This window comes from Pipistrellus kuhlii, unplaced genomic scaffold (assembly GCF_014108245.1).
Source record: "Pipistrellus kuhlii isolate mPipKuh1 unplaced genomic scaffold, mPipKuh1.p scaffold_m20_p_12, whole genome shotgun sequence".
Classification (NCBI taxonomy): domain Eukaryota; kingdom Metazoa; phylum Chordata; class Mammalia; order Chiroptera; family Vespertilionidae; genus Pipistrellus; species Pipistrellus kuhlii.
In genome coordinates, this window is record NW_023425427.1 from 13,539,676 (window position 1) to 13,553,750 (window position 14,075).

At 37.9% G+C, this 14,075-nt stretch overlaps 1 protein-coding gene across 1 annotated transcript in view; it reads right to left on the reverse strand.

Moving 5' to 3' along the window:
- Positions 1 to 14,075, reverse strand: part of TMEFF1 (transmembrane protein with EGF like and two follistatin like domains 1) — a 72,146-nt gene that overhangs the window by 30,261 nt on the left and 27,810 nt on the right. Inside the window, exons 3-5 of the mRNA XM_036433183.2 lie at positions 10,766 to 10,895; positions 7,051 to 7,077; positions 4,756 to 4,852 (exon numbers count right to left, since the gene is read on the reverse strand). Coding sequence (XP_036289076.1) covers positions 4,756 to 4,852; positions 7,051 to 7,077; positions 10,766 to 10,895 — 254 coding nt within the window. The remainder of the gene's footprint in view (positions 1 to 4,755; positions 4,853 to 7,050; positions 7,078 to 10,765; positions 10,896 to 14,075) is intronic.

A 14,075-nucleotide genomic window follows, 5' to 3' on the forward strand; every position in this document is an offset into this window, starting at 1 on the left:
CCTTCCTATCTGAAATAAATAAAAATATATTTCTTAAAGTTGAAGAATGTTCTAAAACAAAAAAAGAGTTGGGGCCACTACAGTCAGGCCCACTTGCAAGGCACACTGACAGACCCAGAAGCAGCAGCTAAGAACCCTACTGGAGAAGAAAAATTATTTTTTTAAAAACTATATAAGAACTCAAAACACAGAGCAGAATGGCTCCTTAGGCATAGGAGTAAAGCAAACTGTTACTGAGAACACCACTGGCCCCTGAAAACAGTAGCATAAACATGTGTACGCACAACAGTGTTTTTGCTGCTTAGCTACAAGCCATTCAGCTTCACCTGCAAAACCTGGATAATGCTTCCTTGCCCTACCCACCATAAAGAGCTAAAAATAATTCATGTAACAACGTCTAAAAACTAATATTGTTGAAATATGTTCTGTGAACTATGTTTAAGATGACAATACACTTAAATCAATTTCCATTTAAATGACTAAATAAAAAATTAGCAATTCTCTTATTACCAGAAAATCAACATGGTGCCATTTTTTCCCCTCTTGCCAAATGCCATATTTTTTAAAAACTGTGACCAAGATAAAGAGAAAAAGCTTCCTAAAGCAAAAGAAAGCATTTAGTTGCCCTTGGGAGACTAGATAGGTTATATAACCACTCTTCTGACAGGGAAGACATTTCAAAATGAGAAAGTATAAAATATGTTAACTGAATACCCATATTTTAAAAGTATGACATGAAATATCATACCTATTATAGTTATAGAGCAATATTTTTTAAACTGAAGGGCATAATCACTAGTGGATTATGAAGTCAATTTAGTGAATCACTACCAGCAATTGTTAAGAAAATAGGCTAGAAATATTAAAGTGCACGTGTATGTATATACCAGTGCTGGGTCACAGTGTAAATGGAGTTGTGGTCAAAACGTCTGAAAGTGGCTGATAAGCAAATCAATAAACTGGCATATGGTGGTCTAGATAAAAAACTAAACAACTTTTTTAAAGCACCTAGTACTCAAGAGTGACGAGGAGATGATAAGGAGATACAGAATTCACAGCTGGGGCCAGGCTGAAGAAGAGAGCATTGTTGTTGTTTTTTAAGGCATCAAGCAGCCCAGCCCCTGTGTAGTTCAGCAGTTGGCACTGACCTAGGAACCAAGAGGTCACCACATGCCAGGGTTGTGGGCTCGATCCCCAGTAAGGGGGGGAAGGGTAATAAGAGGCAGCCAATCAATGGTTCTCATCAATGTTTATCTCTCTATCCTTCTCCCTTCCTCTCTCTAAAAAAAACTCAATAAAAACATATTAAGAAGAAAAAAACATATTAAATATAATGTTTAGAAGGTCATTAAGCAGCAGTCTATGAAGTAGGAAAAGACAATAGCTCTCATTCTAGGAATGAAACAGACAAATACAGGGAGGTAGATGTGAGAAACATACTGTTCTAGAACTTAGGTGAATCCACCCCACAAAACCCTCTGACTTCAGTCCTCGTTTTCTCATCGGTAAAGTGAGAGGATTGAACTAGAAAATAAACTTCAAGATCCTATTCTCTGATCCTGGTAGAATACTATATAATGAAGATGTAATAATATGCAAATGGCCATTACACAGTGAGGCGTAATGATCGACCATGTAATGACGGGATCATGGATCAGCAGGAGGGCGGGGCAGTGAGCTACAAGTGGGCAGAGGAGAGCTACAGGAGGGAGCAGGGCAGAAAGCTAGGGAGGGACAGGGGCTGGGGAGTGGGGGAGCTACAGGGGGACAGGGCAGCGAGCAGAGAGCTACTGGACGGCAGCAGCGAGCTACTGGCAAGCTACTGGCACACGGATTCGTGCACAGGGCTACTAGTTTATAATAATTAAGTGGTGATAGGCATATGTGGTTTATAACTCAGACCTTGTATCTAACAACTAAAATGTTATCTTTTGATAAACAATTATATAACACCTTCTTAAATACCGTATTTTTCGGACCATAAGACGCACTTTTTCCCCCCCAGAAGTGGGGGAGAAAAGTCCCTGCGTCTTATGGTCCAAATATAGCCTACACATATACTTTAAAAAAAAAGTTTTTTTACTTGCCCGGCTCTGTGTGGTCTCTGTGTGCTTGCCTGGCTCTAAAATGGTTCTAAATGCTGCTGTTTACTTTACAGGGTTGATTACATGTGTTTATGACTGTGATGTTGGGTTTTAATGCACATAAAATATTTTAGGACACTATTTGTTTCAGAATCTTTTTTTCTTCATTTCCCTTCTCTAAAAACTGGTGCGTCTTATGGTCCGGAGCGTCTTATGGTCCGAAAAATAGGGTAATAGGTTTTTACATAAAAATCAAGGCACGATGGCTAATGCCATATTTCAGCATCTCAGTTTACTATACCCAAAAGGTCTAGATGGCTGGGTCAAAATTACCTTCAGACAAATGTTACTATTCAGACAAAAGTTACTATTCATGAAAAGCATATAGAAGGGCCTTGAAGTAGATATAGATAGATAGATATAGATATATATAGATAGACAGATATATATATATAGATAGATAGATAGATATAGATATAGATATATATAGATAGACAGATATATATATAGATAGATAGATATAGATATAGATATATATATATAGATATATATATAGATATATATACACACACACTTTCTTGGTACCATGACACATTTAAAAGTAGAATTTTTTTAAATTACAGTCTTCACTGAGATACATATAAATTGCTAAACTCGGCCACAATCAATAATAAATGTTTTGTAGACTAAAAGATTAGATGCTCCTAAGATTTATTTTTTAAAATGGTAGGAACAACCATTTTAGCTTAATCACTTACTGTGTAGGTAAAGGAACCAATTTGTTCCTTCGTGTTTTCCTGTGATTATATCATTTTGTGGCCTGGACAGAGCTGCCTGTCCCAATGTGTGTTGGTTCCTGAGCCTGCATGCTCCTTATTACTGGTAAGCCCTACCCTAGTCGTGCCCACTTCCTTACGATTAGTCTGCATCTGCAAGAACAGTGGTTGCAAATTCTCAAGTAAATAGACACACACAAAATTGATTTAGTACATACAACAGAGTTGCCCTGATTGGGCATAGATTACCTATTATATCAGGTATTCACAGAAAGATGTGTATGTCATCCTGTAGATGTCACATTTGGGGCCACCTCTGAGGCTAGATGGAATCTGTTCTACTTCTAAGCCCAAGATCTCTTTCAATTTAGGGATGAAAATGAGAGCAGAAAAAAAATCTATGAAATAGTACTGAATAGAGATACTGTCAAAAGAATAAAAACAGATCAATAGACCAAACCAATCAATCACTGACAACTATTTTTACTCTGGACACAGAGTCCTGAGGAAAAACACCGAAAAGAACAAAATCTGTGTACACACACACACACACACACACACACACACACACACACAAAATGGTGTTTCATCATGCTATATTATTAATACAAAATGAGAAGAGAGTGTAACATCTATTATCTGTTCTTTCTGCAACTCCATATTACTCATTTCTCTTCGTGTCTTTGAACTAATATCTACTTTGGAAAACATGTTCTTCCAAATCAAACCACTCTGAAATGGATAGACACATCAATCCAAGTGACCAGCGTGCAAAAACAGCAAATTCGGGCATCGCTGAATTCACTTTTTGCTGCACTTACTGGTCTTTTGCCAATTCTCACCTACTTTGAAATACATTATCAGACATTTATTTTACCAAGTCCCATCCAAATAGCTGATTTTGACATTACATCATGCCGAAAATGGTGTGATCCTGACTTGTAAAACTCACTTTGGGCATTAGTGCTAATTAAAGCATATTACTGCTATTCAGCGAAAGGCTTGAATATGCATTTGAGGCTGAATAAGGCACAGGACTGAAAAATACACATGAGTAAGAGAGAATGAGTAAATCTCTATGAGGTAAGTATTTTAAAATATGCACTAAGGGTAAATTGAAGCAGGGAAGATCCATTTGTGCTATAAGGTCCTGGAGTCAGCAATAAGGCTTTTAGAATCAACCATAAAAAAGGCAAGCAGCCAGGGAAATAAGAGAAGGTTGAGACTGGGAACCAACAGCAACCTGATGAAAGGAAGAAGCAAACATGCCTGTGTTGATGATTAATTGCTACTACTCCACCAAACAATACCGCTTCTTACAGGGAATGAATGGAAAAATGGACAATGCTACCCAGGCTGGACATGAGTGAAAAAAATAGGACAATATAATGTCAGCCTGTGCAACTGGGATTTCTATAAACTTTTCTTATATAAAATATTTACTTACTATAATTTAAAATTATGAAATGGTTTTGAGATTTTTAATGCATGAAAATATACATAAAATGTTTTGTGTAAAAATTCAAGGTAAGAAGAAACTAGTATTAATGCCAGTTGAAAGTATAATAGGATAATTTAGAATAAAAGTACTTCTGCTTTAGCCTTTGGTATAAAATTATCAATGAAAAAAAAAAAGACAGCGGTAAAACCAAAAAGTATTACAACTAGATTTTCATTCTAAAATATAACACTTAAACTGACTTACATAACTATAGCATTACATCAACTTAAGAGAGACGTCAATAGACTAGCATTAAACGGGAAAATAAAATAAAAGGCAGACATAAAATATACAGAAGCAGGTTAAATGATACCTTTCTATATCATAATTAAAAAAAAAAAAACACAAAAAAAACCCTCCACATATGTTTATCCCTTTTCCTCAGTCAACTCACCCAACGTTTTCTGCATCTTCATCACACTCAGCCTTATATTTGCAAGGTCCACACTTGGAGTGTTTCCTGTGAGCTTCGGCCCCGGAACCTTCCTCTTCTGTTTAAAAAGAAAAAGTAAATTTTCAACCAAGATTTGGGATCCTTCCCAGATAGGGTTCATATTTCAGCAGCAAATATTCTATTTCTGGGGGAAAGGTACCCCAGCTCTTGAAAACAATTACTTCCAAAATCTATCAATGATAAAGTCCAAGAAGTACAACTTATTCTGTGAGAAAAGCAAGTATTGGTGCTGGCAAAATAACCTGCTAAATTATGCACAAAGGAGCAATATAGTAGGCTTTAATAATTAGTTCCCTTTATAAGAATTACCATATAACATTATTTAAGAGAGAGATGGGGGGAAAAACAAGCAGTAATTTTAGTCCAGTGATTACTCTAACTACATAACTATTTCTAGAGTTTTAAAAAAATGCTCAAATTTCAAAAAGGAAAGGAGGTCTCTTTACAAAGGATGCACCCTTTTTTCTACTTTGCCACTAGAACAGCCAAAAACACCCAGAATGCAGAAGTGTGTGGGAATCCCATGATCCATCTCAAAAAACAATTAACTACCACCAGGACCCCAATTCACCTCATATCCCACATTTCAGGGAGCCCTACATTCGTGGTCGCAATTTGAGTGGACCCTATCCTAATGATCTCACACTGGACAGAGAGATCCATTTTAAGGCCAATTCGGGGATTACTCTTTACTCAAGGAATTTCCCAATCTGGTTTGGGGGAAAAACACCGTATTCAAGGCATATCAATCAGTAAAAAGGTATTAAAAGGAAAGTACCCAAACTTAATGTGCCCTTTTGATAAAACTTCCAAGTTTTAGTGTCTGCCTATATTTTAAGGTCCAGATTCTCATGAACCCTCACGAACAGATTCCAGGAATCATAATCTTAAGTATCTCTAAGGCCCAGAAACATCATGAGATCTAGAAATCACGCAGACACCTTGAGCTCGCATATGTCTATGTATTAATCTGAGCAAACCTCTCAGCCTTTCAAACTCAACTCAGTTTATATTCACAGGGCAAGACATCCAATATCTGTACTGTATAAGCAAATCTTGAGATCAACTTCCATTTCTTTAATATAACAACGAGGACAGTTTCCTAATGAATGTCTGACCACATGGGCTAGACCACGTGATCTCTTAAAATCCTTTCCAGCTCTAAGATCTGGAACTTATGACCTGACCTTTCACACATGATCATGGAGTTTCTGCTTAACTATATCCATTTAAATCCAGTTCTATTGTTCAGCAGCTGTAATCATCTTTTTTTTTTCTTTCTTTCTTTCTTTTTAAGCTGACACTGTCATACCTGAACTTCTTCCTCAGGACAATTCTTCTATTCTCTAGGTGGCTTAAAATCCCTACCAAATATAAAACGTTAGGATTCTATGAAATGTGTAAGTCTGGAGTAAGGTTTTATATCGTGTTGAGAGGATCACACTGTATTTGTTTCGTCTGCAGAAGTGTGAGCCTTACCAGGGAGTTTTCTGTTAGCGTGTCCCCATAGTACTTCAAACATTATTTTGTAGACAGTGGACACTCACTAAGAATCACAGCTTTATGAAACTATGAGATAGATTAGTCACTCTTAATTCTGACCATCCACAGTAAACTTGGTTATATGCTGTTCCCCAAATATTAGTTTCCTATAGCAGAGATAATTCACATACTTGTACAAATAAATCAAAACCAAACAGGAACATTTGAATGGTTTAAACTTTAGATTCACCGGAGTTTGTTCTGCAAGTCTTCTCTCTGCTGGGCACAACGCACCCTCGCGTTTTTGAAAACCTGTGCCCTGAGAATTCCTTGGAGGTAAAACTGTGTGAGCATGGGGGGGGAGTTACAAATACCCTGGTCCATGCTAAAACCACTTGTGGGGGTGATCCTAGCAGAGGCACTCTGGTACAACCTCAGCTCAATGGGAGCTGCATTTCCCGTTTGTCTAGCAACAAATGTTCAGTGGGAAAATAACTGCCTGAAACAAAGATGCCAGGCCAAAGGGGACAGAGGGACTGGAGGCAGGGGGTGGCTAAGGGTGGGGTTTTCCCTGGGATAATGAAAATGCTCTAAAATTGACTGTGGTGATGTACAACTCTGTGAACATACCAAACGCCACTGAAGTGTGCACTTTAAATGGGCAGACTGCATGGTATGTGAACTTTAACTCAATAAAGCTATTTGACAAAGGGAAAGAAAACAAATGCCCTTCACAAGGTACCTGAAACTTACCTCCTTCTCCAGACCCAGAGCCATTATCTGAGAGAGGGGAAAAAAAAAGAGTATAGATGAACACTTCAAACAGGAATTTTCTTATCAAAAATCAAACTGAGAAATCCATTCTCGGGAAGCCCTTCTCTCATTTTCTTTCTACTACCAACCAGTTCATTCTTACATACCTAGTTTGTACCTTTCTCCAAATATTAATTCTTTGGACACATAACTATCCATACCTCAGACATCTTTGTGGCCCATTCAGGAAATATCGAGGGGCCTTGCACAGAGTAGACACCAATGAATACTGTAAAGTAAATGGCTAAATGGAAAATGTTTTAATGAACTCGCTTAAAACATAAAAGAAAAATGATTTTGCTAAAGCTTGAGAGACATAAGGAAAAAGCTGTTTTTACGAGGAAGGGAGGGAAAGAGCTTTGGGTCTTGCTCCAAATGTCTTCCTAATGAAATCTGTGGCTAAAAACCCAAAGCCAAAAGGTGAAGAAAAGCCCCAAGGTTCAAAGGAAAACAAACCTCAGGATTGCGGTTTTCATACTCCTGATGAAATCAACTTCCTCTAGGGAGCCTAACCAGAAGGAATCTCACCAAGATGTGGGTGGGAGACTTGTTACTAGTGAAATGAAAAAGCCCAGGCTAAAATGTAATGAATGTGAAATACTGGTTTTATAATCCTAAGAGAACCAACATATGGCACGGAGCACGCTGGAGAGAGGCGTGCTGTAGTATCGCCGGCGCCCAGCGGTACAATAGCAGAAACCGCCCGTAAGGGGCCGCACAGTCGCTCAGCACTCTGCAGGGGGAGGGCAACCTGGAGAGCCCACCAGCTCTGCACACGGTTCTCCGGAGGGGGAGACACCGCCTGTGAGAACACGGCTGCCTTCCCTCAGACAGGAATCCCACTCCCAGACGGGGCAGACACTGGGAAAACATATTTTATGTAGTGCCCATTGCAAAATCTTCACGGGGTTTTATAGAAAGTCTTCAATTGAGCTCAATTTTGATTAATCAGCCATAAAAAAGAATTACATCTTCTCTAAGTAATAAGGAAAATAAGGAGTGAAAGCCAAAGAGAGAGAGAGAGAGAGACACGAGACAGAGAGAGAGAGAAGAGGGGAACTCAATTTAAAACAGTGTTTATGACCAAAATTTCCCCAGGAACACACTCCCTTTTTCTTCTGTCCCACACTGATTGGGTGCATATAGTATACGCTAGACAACATGGTAAATGTGAGGAATAAATTGATAAATAAGGCAGTCCCAGCCAATGAGATACTTAATCACTTCCAACCTTTTTATAACCCATGTCCAATTTTTAAAAAAATAAAATACCTAATGCCTTCTTTTAGTGTTATTTAAAATTCCCCAATAAATTAAATACTGTTATAACTGCAGAGCCAGTTCAAGCTGGTCTTATCCTGTGCCTAACCAGATACCAAGTTGGCTTTTCAAAAACAACAGAACAAATCTATGTCCTGTAGCCGTAGCTCATGCAGAGGAGAGAATGCTGACCTTCAGTAAAACAGGAACCGAAGTTTCACATCCCCTGCCCCCAGCCCCACCCAAAGGGCTGAGACTGGACCAGAACTCAATCTCGGGAATCCTTTCAGAAGCAAAGGGTCCAGGAAGATGCAGTGCTAAAGCTCTCCAACGGAAACCTGCCCCGCCAGCACTTCCACATCCAGCCCCTCCTACCCTAACCCTTAGTGGGGAGACAGATTTGAGCCTTGCCTCCTTGCATGTGGGTCCCAATAAAGTCTTTTTTTTTCCTGGAAAGCCGATGTCATAGTATTGGCTTCTATGCATGGCAGCAAGCCATTGCTTGGGAACATCATGAGTCCTCTGCTAATGAGGATGAGTTCTGTACTGTCAGTGTACACACGCCTTCTCCAGCCCACACAACTCCACCCACCCCTAGGATTATGAGTTACCTCTCTGGGCAGGGCACGCTGCCTTCCAGAGGAGAAATAACTGACTGGCTAGAAACAGATAAGTCAGGTAAATGACATACAGTGAGGCATGTACATAGAGATGTACACAAAGTGTGAACAAACATGGAAGAAAGATGTCACAGAGGAGCAATGGCTTAACCTCGATCTTAAATCGTTAGGAGTTTTCAAGTAAACAAAAGAAAATGATACTTTTAGCACAGGGAACGGCACCAGTCAAAGAGCAAATGACAAGAATTAACACTGGCCCATCCAGCAAACAACAAAACTAATATAGTACCTTGTAGCTGAGCTCATTCAAGCCTCATCTAGCTACCCCACGAGGTGATATCCATTTAACAATTTGGGGCTCCGAGTTTGGTGAAGGGACTCGTCCGAGTCATGCAGTAAATAAGAGCTGGAGATACTTGAAAGACAGGTTTTTTCTAACCCTTATGCGGTGCTCTTTCCAATTTACCACTCTGCCTCCTAATGTTTAACATTCACTGCCTATCTAAGCATTGGTGTCCGAAATACACACTCTTCAAAAATAACGCACAATTAATTGGGGACTGTAGAGAGCTCCATATTCCTCTGTGGTCTCTAAATCAAGTACATGAAACACAATATATATAAGAACCACACCAAATGATAGTTCACTGGCCTAAGAACATAATCATTTCACCAAGCCCCGAATGAGTTAGTGTCTGGAAAAGAATTTGGCCTTCCCCAGAGAGATGGCTGGCCTTTGCCCTCAGTTTCTAGAAGGTAGTTTATGCCATATCTTATAGAAGTGTCTCCTTTAGGAAAGGTACTGACCACATCAGATCATAGGTTGGGGCCTGCCACATTCAATAGTCTTTGGGTTAAAGGACCACCACGTAATTTAAAGTGGGGGCTTTGGGGTTTGAAATCAACCACACAGACAATCAATCAATCATGCTTCTATAATAGAGGCCCAATAATAACTCTGAACATAGACATTGTAATATGTGGGGAAAGAAAGGAATGGATACATCATCCTATAAGGGAAGTCTATACCTTTACCGCTAACCTTCATACAATAATTCTAATTATAATACAATACCTCACCTTCATCACTGCCCCCAAATACAAATGTATGTAGGACACTTATATTAATGCCTTCCAAAATAAACCACCACCCATTCAGGAAGGAAGCAAGAAGGAAGTAAATATAAACAAGTGGGAGGAGGGGAGGGTGACAAGGGTTGACAGACAGAAAAAGAAGATAGGAAAAGAAGAGCTTGGAAAGAGACACATCCTGGGAGCCACTAATGGCTTTCTATGAATATTCCCCACACCTCCCGACCACCAAAAATAAAAACCAACAAAATGGGGCCCATATCACGTTCTACCCTAATAGTCAAACCACAGGCAAAAGAAAAGCCAAGTCCCCACCAAAAAAAAGGTGTTAAGCATCAAACGTATACTGAGAGGTTGCTACATGATCACTGGGGGGTTAATAAAATGAAAGGAATGGATACATCATCATAGAAGAGTAGTCTCTACCTTTCCTGCTAACCTTTATACAATAATTCTGATTACAATACCTCACCTTCATCACTGCCCCCAAATACAAATGCACATAGGAAACTTACATTAATGCCTTCCAAAATAAACCACCACCCATTCTTTCCCCACACACACACACAATCCCCACCAATCCATACAGCAGTTCTGAGACTACACCTCCGACGGCAAACTTCCTTTTAGAAAATATGGCGGCACACTTTCTTGCATTTAGTCAGAAGAATATCACAACATACCAGAGTAGCATGGTCCCCTTGCTACCACGGTGATCTCTTTCTGGTGCTTACAAGCAGCTCTTCTGAGAAAGCATTCATTTTGATACGTGTCCCCGTTTGATGCACAGACGGGAATGTAATTTGTATGGCACTACAAAACAAACAAAAAGAAATATCAGAAATAGGCATGAATGGTAATAGTTTATTTTGTATTCACGAGTCAATACTAGAGCAGTATGACACAATTCTAACGACAGGATAGTTTTTTCATTTATTTGGTTTAAAAAAAAAGAGTTTGACTACTTTCTCCTACCCTTCCCACATTCATAAGGAAAAGAACTATTAAAATCCCTTTCCTATCTACTTTATTTGCTTGCTATAAAGATCCAGTGAGATAATTTAAGAGGAAATTGCTGGCAGTGTTTACAACGAGTGCTAAAAATTAAATGTCTTTTTATTATGATCAAAATTCATGTATTCATACCTCTGGTACAGTCCCAAGGTAAATGCTATAGACGGCATAAAGAAATACATGATCTTTGTTCTCAGAGGACTTTCTGCCATCTTAGAGCGCCATACAAACAGAATATATATATATATATATATATATATATATATATATATGTGTGTGTGTGTGTGTGTGTGTGTGTGTGTGTATGTATATGTGTATATATGTGTGTGTGTATATATGTATATATTCTGTTTGTATGGCGCTATATATATATATATATATATATATATATATATATAGTTAATATTATTTTGTATCAGTTTCAGGTGCACAGCATAGAGGCTAGGTCATCACATACTTTACAAAGTGTTTCCCCCAAGCCCAGCTGGCATGGCAGGTGGTTGCACATCAACCTATGAACCAGGAGGTAAGAATTTGAATTGTCCCAGTCAGCACATATGCCCAGGTTGCGGGCTTGATCCCAGTGTGGAGTGATCAGCTGATGGATGATCCTCTCTCATCATTGATATTTCTATCTACCTCTCTCTCCCTCTCCCTTCCTCTCTGAAATCAATATATATGGTTTTTAAAGTGTTTTCCCGATATTACCAGTACTCACCTGGCACCATACATAGTTATTATAATATTGACTATATTCCCAATGCTGTACCTTACATCCCTAACTATTTTGTATCTACCAATTTGTACTTCCTAATCCCTTCACCTCTTTCACCCAGTCCCCCAAGCTCCTTTCCTCTGACAATATTCCATTTCTTCTAGGTATATATGAGACTGTTTAAATTTAAACAAAAATTTATTAGCATAAAAAAAGTAAAAACAATATAAAGCATGTTATATCTGTTCAAGTAATTAATATTACAGTCACTGAGAATTACCCTTTAAAAGAATACTGTGTGGCAGATAAAGGTAACATATTGTCAGAGGTAAAGCAGGCAATCATACTCCATATATAAACTTCTGAGAATTTTGTGCCATTTTAAAATGTATTATTTAGTTCACAAAACTGAATGCAACTTTTAAAATCTTATAAGTAAAAATACAGCAAGAAAATTATATACCATATACATACATATATACTATATGTTCTCAATTACTTAGAAAAAATAAACATTCATAAAGCAAATCCTGGAACAAAGCATCCATGAGTTTTTTAGATTGCCTGTCATAGTTTTTTTATTTCCATTATTTTGTGTGTTCCTCAATTTTTCTCCAGTGTACAAGATTTACTTTTATCATTTATTTACTCTTAAATATGACATGCTACCACAGGTCAGACACTGGTAAAAACAATCTCTAATAAAATATTTTATGAGCAAGTTTGCATGCTATCCATTATCAGCAGACTCCTACAATAACTTCAATTAAAATCAAAGTTTTACTTTATTGCTCCAATTATTCATGAATCACATCCCTCTATTCTCTTCCCTTAAATTGTACATAATAACTTGTATGATGTCTACTAGAGTCAATTTTTTTTGTAATTAAACAATGCATAATTGTAAAGGAAATCATAAGCTCCAAGTTGTCAAGTGCTAACTCTATGAACTTTTCAACCAACTCTTTGCTCAACAAATGCTTAATGACTTTTTAATGGTGTGCCCTCAAAAGGTGTTAACAGCGCCCCCTAGGCATAGACGCACCTATGAAAGACTTTTTGGTTTGTTAGGATGATACTGTCATTTAGCAGAAAGATTTTCTGGTTGTTACAATGATAAAGAACATACTGTCATTTAGCAGATGGATTCCATGAATGCTAGCTAGATGTATGTCCTGCAAAGGAAAAAACAGTACCACACAAGAAAGACACTCACACAACACCATATAATTTCTGAATGCTTCTCTAGCCATTCATATGGGAACTATGGCAAGACTTACTATAGATAAATAAGCCTATACTGCTATAACTTATCCTAATATTAGTTTTTATTCTAGCCTCCACCATATTTCTACATTTTTGTTTTTAGATATTTCTGCTATAAAACTGCACTAATCTTTAGTAAATCAAAACATTCATTACAAGTAGATAGATATAAGCATGTGACTACTGTATTGTCTTCTACTGTAATCATGCCCAAGCATTTACATGTTGAATAATTTATAGTAGGATAATTTTACTATAAATTTTTTTATTCCTCCTTTACATTGCAATTATACAATATATTGATTTCTTTAATTATGTGCTTATGTAGGTTGCATTATCTATGAATTTCATTAAAGAACAGTAAAGAAACAGAATACAAATTATTGGTTATAAAAAAGGGTCATTAAGTCTGATAGGGCTGAAAATCTCTAAGGTAATAGCAAACATTTATTCAAGAGTTTACATCTAGTCAACACCAGTAACAAGTTATGTCCGATCTAACTTAAATATCATAACAATCCTGTGAAGCACATGCCTTAGTGCTTGGAGCCTGGGCTCTCATGTAAATGAGTTCCAATCCTGGGCACACCATCTATGTAATTATGGGCTAACACTAGTGCCATTTTCCCCACCTGGAAAATGGTAATTATAATAATACCTAACTAATAAAGATGTTATGAGACATTCATCCTTAGCATTTATATGTGGCCACAGTAAATTCTCAATAAACATTAGCTGGTTTGGGTATTGCTATTATCATTTCTGACTCTTAAGTAGGCCCGGGGTCATAGCTAATCAGTGGAAGATCTCATTTCCTCACAATTGATATACTCTACACAAGTCATATGTCACCTGGTGGTAAGCAACAGAGGACTTCACATAGCCTGGGCAATGTCCCTCAGATTCAACCTAACAAGCTCAGACCTAGGCATGAGCATAGGATAGGAGAAGTAGAGTGGCTATTCCTTGGTCAGTCCATTCCCAAGGGTCTTCCTTAG